The sequence below is a fragment of the Cucurbita maxima genome, unplaced genomic scaffold, assembly GCF_002738345.1.
Source record: "Cucurbita maxima cultivar Rimu unplaced genomic scaffold, Cmax_1.0 Cma_Scf00039, whole genome shotgun sequence".
Classification (NCBI taxonomy): Eukaryota; Viridiplantae; Streptophyta; class Magnoliopsida; order Cucurbitales; family Cucurbitaceae; genus Cucurbita; species Cucurbita maxima.
In genome coordinates this window covers 353,970-361,142 of record NW_019272055.1, presented here as the reverse complement: position 1 = coordinate 361,142, position 7,173 = coordinate 353,970, and the positions used below count along the sequence as shown (strand labels likewise).

Below are 7,173 nucleotides of genomic sequence, written 5' to 3'. Positions count from 1 at the left end.
AAAAAAAAAAAAAAAAAAAAAAAAAAAAAAAAAAAAAAAAAAAAAAAAAAAAAAAACACTTGAATTGACAAAAAAAACAGAGGTCATACAGACACCAATTGCTCCCGAAAACATAAAAAACAACTCCATAATGGTCCAAAACATTATTAAAAAGCCTCAAAACTTTGAATAACTAAGATCCGAGCCAAATATGTCATCTAAGCTGATTTGGAGCCGTTGGAGCGCGCTGGATCGAGCTAAAATCAAGTCAAAATCAAGCCGAGCCAAAGAAAGTGGGCATGTGGGTCAAAAACATGACTGGGTCGGGTTTGCAGGTCGACTATGGGGAGGAGTGGGCACGGGTTGCTCCAATCAAAGCAACTATGAAGTTTATGTGATTAAGTCATTGAAAAGAAAGTTGAACCTTGTTGGTATAGATACTAACTTTCAATTATCCTAAACAACTTTCTCATTCAAATGTGACAACGATTCATACATGAACTCCTCCTTTACTCGGGTGTCACATGTCCACCAACTTTTCCCTTGGTTTGTTTCCAGACCACATCTTACTAGGAGAGGTACCACGATGATATCATTTGTAAGGACCCATTCCTAAACTTCAAAATTTGATGTAACAATACGAAATTAGAAAGAAGGAAAAAAAAAAAAAAATGTAGTCCCCATATTGGTTAGATTGAGAAAGTAGGTGGTTTGAGGAATACATTTTTTGATGGATTCATCTCGGCCTCTCGATTGATCTCGCTTAGGTTTGATATTTTTGGACCCTTTTGAGGTCAGCTAATCTGGCTTGGGTTTGATATGTTCAGATCTTTTCCAACCATTTTTTACTCTACATGAAGCATTTTTGGCACTTTCAAGACATTTAAGATTAATATGACTACTTTTTTAACTAATTTAAATTAGTTTGAGTCAATTTCTATAATAGAATTCTACCTTAGGGTTGTGGAACCCCTTAGGTGGAACTAGATTTTAAAGAGCACTTGTAAACTAGCATCAAGGAAGTATAACGATTTCAGCTTAGACCAAGTAAGTGGATTCGCTGTTTGCTTAGTTGGATGACTTATTTGCTATATGAACGATGCGTGCCTTGTGACCCTTGCACGTATCATGTTTTATGATTGTTTGATATGTGCTATATTATGTCCCGTTACAAGTTATGTTATGCATCCGTTTACATTAAGTTATAAAGCTATGATGATATTATTATTGTATGATGCATGACCTTCATGTCATGCTATGTAACTATGTTAACATTTATGCCAATCACGAAAGATATGACAAGTATTATGTATGTATGTCTCATGAGGTCGTTATGTCATAAAAAGAATAGATGTACGAGTTGCATCATAACTGTATACCATGATTTAAAGTTATCAGGATCTCATGCATTTTATATGTCACGAGCATCAAGATCCTTTCATGTTACACTACAATATTATGTGCGCTCCTTTCCTCCATGGCTTCCGATAGCGTGAGTGTATTCGAGCACAATAAGCAACCCTAGGGTACGTATACGAGCGTGCTTGGTGTGCCCATGTGTGCGTGTGTAAAGAAATACTACTCATCAAACTCTGCCCGAACTGAAAGTAGAGACAAAGGTCATAATATTCTACTAAAGGATGTCTCACCATAATTGCATCTGTTTTCCTCCCGACCCCAACAATGGGGTTACTTACTAAGTAATTTTAAATACTCAAGCCATGTGTTACTTCTTTTTCAGTAAAGATAAGATATCGTTGTGCAGATGACGACATTACCGAACCGATGTGATACCAAGACTTGGAAAAGAATTAGGAGCAGTATTATACCATAGTGATAAACTCATTACACTTATCCCCATAATTCACTTCTATACCACCGACCAAAATCACACTTAAGAGTAAACCAATCTCTCCAAACATTACATATTTCACCCCCAATTCTTTTTCATTTACAACTTACAACAAGCAAGTATACCCACCAAAGGATGAATAACAGAACACAAAAGGAAAAAAAAAAGAGCAAAAAGGCAGGCAGGATGAAGTTTCAGATCGTACCGTTGTTTACCGTTGACGAGTTCGTGCAGGAAACGTCATGGTAGGACGGAGTGTTCTTTGGGGCCGTGGTGTTGGGTTCCCTAATATCATGGTTTGAGACCGTGTCAACATGTCTACCATTGATGGGGTTTGGTAAGCTTGCACAAGGCTTGTGTTGTGTGTTGAATCGCCACGAGCCGTGGCTCGCTGCCATGAATGTGAGCTTAGTCCTGATAGAACATACGCCCTTCCTGATGCCTCGTAGATGCGTCGGTTTTCCATTCTTTCCTTCATCTCCTTTAGCTCGGCACAAAGTGCTGTGCACAAATGATCGCCAGCTTGTCCTGAGATAGTTTCTGATACTGCTCTATAACAGCTCTCCAAGATAGAGACTGCACTGGCCAAATCACCACGTTCAGCCACAACTCTAGCCCTGGCCATTGACTCGAGGGCGTGTACACGATTGCGTTGCCTGTCGACTTCTATCGACACAGATTGTTCTCCAATAGCATTTGGCCTTTTTATCTTCACTTCTTCAATGTCTTCTAACGTCACTGTTTCGTTTGCGATTGGCTTTCGGTATGCACATTTGACTTTGAGCAATGACATCTCATCAATAGAATCGCCATAAGGTACATTAATTGTCACCAGAAAGTCTCGTTCTTCTTCAGCATACAAGTCTCCCACATTTATAGTGCCAATTCTCGAGTCTGCATCGATGTTTGGTTGGTAATTTCCTGCTTTCAATGAACCGAGCTGCAAACTAGGATGAACACATTCAATTCTAACTTGAAGCTCTTGCACAACAACACTCAAGAGCCCTCCAATGCACTGAGCAAATGCGTCCTGGATTGTAGCTTCTGCTTCGACAAAGGAAAACGTCCCCCCTGAAATCTCGGAGATAGCGTGCATTGCTGTAGCATCATGGTCGGTGCCAAACCCAAATGAATGCACTGGTATCTGCAACGCTGTGTTGTTATTGCGGCGGATTGCTACTGGTAGAAGCGACAGATAGTCGGTTTCGGAACGTGAACTACCCATGCCGAAAGTATATGTATCCTGACCATCTGAAAGTAGCATAATGCTACAAACAGGATTCTTCCACTTCCTATCCAATAATACTTTGGTCCCTTTCTTTAAGCCATCAACAATGTTTGTTCCACCATTTGAAACCAAAGAATTAATAGCTTGTAATGCCTGTTGTTGTCCACTCTCAGTCATCCGACGAAGAGAAAAGACGCGTCGTGCTGTAGAGGAGAATGATATTACTGAAAGTCGATCCGAGGGGCCGAGGTTCTGTATAACAAAGCCCATTGCTCGTTTTAGCAATGCAAGCTTAGTACCAGCCATGCTCCCACTGATATCAAGCACTGTAACAAGGTCGACTGGAGCACGAGAACTTCGAGACAGAGGAAAAGGGATCTGAGTTTCACGACAACATTGGCTCTGACTCGTAAGACTAGCCTTGATATGCACTAATACAGTGAAATTATCGTGAACTGCAGATCGAGCAACAGCGGAAACTTCAGGATATGTCTTAACCTCAATTATTCCAATAGAACTATCAACAGCATCTACAAAAGGTGTTCCTTCATCAGGGATAACAGGCTGATGATCTAGGACTTCATCATCATCAAACAGATCTGGCTCAGGTCCATGAGACTGAGAGGCTATCAGCCTAGGCGCATCGATTGGTGCGGGACGGACCCTTCTTAAAACGGTCATCCACGAGTCATCTCGAGACCAATCAATTTGGTTGATTCTCATCATTCCATTGGGAAGATCAGATGCAGGGCTTTGGAGAGGAATCTCTTTCCATTTGGCTCTGCAAACTGGGCAAATTTGGTTTCCATGCTTAACATTTGAAGTGATGCAATGGAAATGAAACGAGTGGGAACACTCAGCAGTGAAGATAGCATGGCCCTTCCCTGGCTTCATAGCAGTCAGACAAATTGCACATGTACTCTGCAATTTGGAAATGATCAAAGGATGAGAATAAAAATAACCAAAAACTCCAACGGGATTGCTACAAAAAACATAGCGTAACGGCCCAAGCCCACCACTAGCCGATATTATCCTTTTTGGGTTTTCCCTTTTAGGCTTCCCTTCAATGTTTTTAAAACGCGTATGCTAGAGAGAGATTTCCAAACCCTTATAAGGAATGTTTCGTTCTCCTCCCCAACCGACACCAGGCTGTGTACTAGCGAGGATGCTGGCACCCAAGGGAGGTGGATTGTGAGATTCCACATCGGTTGGAGAGGGGAACGAAACATTCATTATAAGGGTGTGAAAATCTCTCTCTAGTAGATGCGTTTTAAAATCATGAGGCTGACAACGATACGTAACGGGCCAAAACAAACCATTCCTATCTCAAACCATTCAGTTATGCTTTAAGCTAAGACAAAAGAAAAATGAAAAGGGCAATTTGCTTGAAAACTCATTATCTGCAGCTACTTTTAGCATTAACTTTTGGTTTTATCGTGTTTCACCCAAAGGGTATTTTCAACTTACCTTTTCCCTTCCCCCTTATTCGTGAGAGAGAGAAAGAAGGTGAAATTTCAGAAGAAACTTTAGAAGGCAACGTGATTAGACTGTGTCTTTTTGCATAGTGCAATCTCATCTGTCAAGACCATGTATCAAAAGAATAGGTAATATCACAAAAACCTCCCAACCAGAGTACACAAATTTCAAGATCCATAGGAAAACACTATCATAACATGTAACAACCTAACCTCACTACCAGTAGATATTGTACTCTTTGGGCTTTCCCTTTCGGGCTATCCCTCAAGGTTTTTAAAATGCGTCTGCTAAAGAGAAACTTCCACTCCCTTATAAAGAATACTTCATTCTCCTCCCCAACTGACGTGGAATCTCACAATCCATCCCCTTTGGGGCCCAGCATCTTTGCTGGCACACCACCTCATGTTCACCCCCTTTGAGGCTTAGCCTCCTCGTTGGCACATTGTCCGGTGTCTGGCTCTGATACCATTTGTAACAACCCAAGTCCACTGCTACCAGACATTATCCTCTTTGGGCTTTCCCTTTCGGGGTTCCCCTTAAGGTTTTGAAAATGCATCTGTTAGGAAGAGGTTTCCACACCCTTATAAAAATGTTTCACCGATGTGGGATCTCACAATCCACCCCCCTTCAGAACCCAACGTCCTCGCTGGCACTCGTTCCCTTCTCCAATCGATGTGGGACCTTGCTAGCACACCACCTCATGTCCACCCCCGTTCGGGGCTCAGCCTCCTCGCTGGCACATTATCCAGTGTGTGGCTGTAACCGCCTAAGTCCATCGCTAGCAGATATTGTCCTCTTTGGGCTTTCCCTTTCGGGTTTCCCCTCAAGATTTTAAAACGCATCTACTAGGGAGAGGTTTCCACACCCTTATAAAGAATGTTTCGTTCTCCTCCCCAACCGATATGAGATCTCACATAACCACCGTAAGACTCAATAGTAAATCTTCCAAGCAAAAGAAAAGGCAAAAAGTCAATAATAGGTAATAGAGGAGGACATGATGGAAAACTACAAACAGTCAACTGGGTAACTTTCCAAAAGATAGAATAATTCAGCAACAAATATAGGATATAAAACAAAAGGAGGAAATAAAAAGAAGAGACCATATAAGCTCATAAAAAGAAGTGAAATTATGGGTCGCCACATAAAAATAATGTACTTTGGATTCTTTTTACTATTCACCAATGTCTTGTTTATTATAGTGATTGCTGGAAGTCATAGAATGAAGGTGGGGTGGGGCACAGGCTTTTAATAAATCACCACTGGGAAGCAAAAGGGAAAGGGTGATGGTGTTGACAGTGCAAACCACTTTTCTCTCTTCAGGGGAGGCTTGAAAAGTAAAGGCAGAGAACAGAGTTACTTCACTAATAAGCCAAAGGCTTAATGGTCCTTGAAGGGACTACTCCACTTTACCATCCTCCACATAAATCCATGTATTTGAAAGTAACATTACAACTCATAGACATTGAAAGTGGTACAGAACAGCAGCACAGTGTATTACTTTCTGAATCAATTGCTTATGAACAGAGAAGGATATTCCAATCATTTCATTTACTACTCGTATCCAACAATCTTAAGATCATAATCATATACTGAATTTAACCCACCAAAAAAAATAAGATAAACAGCAGCAGAGAATCAAGAAGCTAGCAAAAGGGGCGAACCCCAAATAAAGAAAGATCCCTAACAAACCTTGGAGGATCTGGTTGAGGATTTGGAGAGGCGGAGACCGGAAGAGGACGAAGTGGGTGTCGTCGGCGGGTGGCAATCGGAGCTAAAACTGGCCTGAGAAAGCAAATTAGACGGCGCGGCGGCGTCGGAGAACCTAGAAGGCATGGAAGGCATGGAAGGCAAGGAATCGGGGGGATTTGGAGGGGTATAGAGGCACATATTGAAGCCGAGAGCTAGTTTGAGCTTCTTCCATGTGGAATTCATGGTGAAATAGAGATGTAGGGGCGGAAAAATCTAAGTGAACCCAGGTGGGAATGGGAGGGCGAGGGGAGAAGAGAGCATAGTGTGGAGAGTATGAAGAGGATAAGGAATTTTTTGTGAAGAAATGGAAATGGGTAAGAGAAAATTCAAAATGGTTCAACTGGGAAAGGTCAAGAACATGGGAATTGGCAAATTGTGACAGAGGAGTGAGAGGGAGAGGGCGAGAGGGATTTGAGCATTTGACCTTTTTTGGTTTTATGGAGGAAAGTAAAAGCTTTAGAGAGTTTCAATGGCTAAAACAGTATTAATAAAAATATAAAATATAATAGTGAAAAATTGGGAAAATTGGTCAAAGTCAATCTCCATGGGTAAATGGGTCATTTTGACCCTCCTTGCCTAACTAGAGGTCTTGAATATCTGTGATTAGAAGTCTAATGTTTCAAAAATACTCATGAACTCTAGTCTCCTACACAAAGTACATCTTTTGCTTATGGATTACTATAACTGTTCAAGAAGACACTTAAACTCGAAGAATAAACAAACCCACTTGATGGACTACCGAGCTACCAGTCCCACAACACAAGAGCGAGATTCTCTAAAAAGCTAAAGTCGCGAGCACCTAAGAGAGTCCACTTGGAGACTGGGATCTCAACCGAAAATGTTATAGTTGCAATATGACTCAACAATTCATTATTTCGCTTACATAAAT

General features: G+C 41.2%; 1 protein-coding gene across 1 annotated transcript; it reads right to left on the bottom strand.

The window, feature by feature from the left end:
• Nucleotides 1-1,779: 1,779 nt before the first annotated feature.
• Nucleotides 1,780-6,720, bottom strand: LOC111469304. The gene is made up of 2 exons (XM_023114528.1): nucleotides 6,225-6,720; nucleotides 1,780-3,980 (listed from the first exon to the last, which is right to left on the bottom strand). Exons 1-2 carry the CDS (start codon nucleotides 6,465-6,467, stop codon nucleotides 2,043-2,045), a joined length of 2,181 nt encoding a protein of 726 aa, XP_022970296.1. The 5' UTR covers nucleotides 6,468-6,720; the 3' UTR covers nucleotides 1,780-2,042.
• Nucleotides 6,721-7,173: the final 453 nt, after the last annotated feature.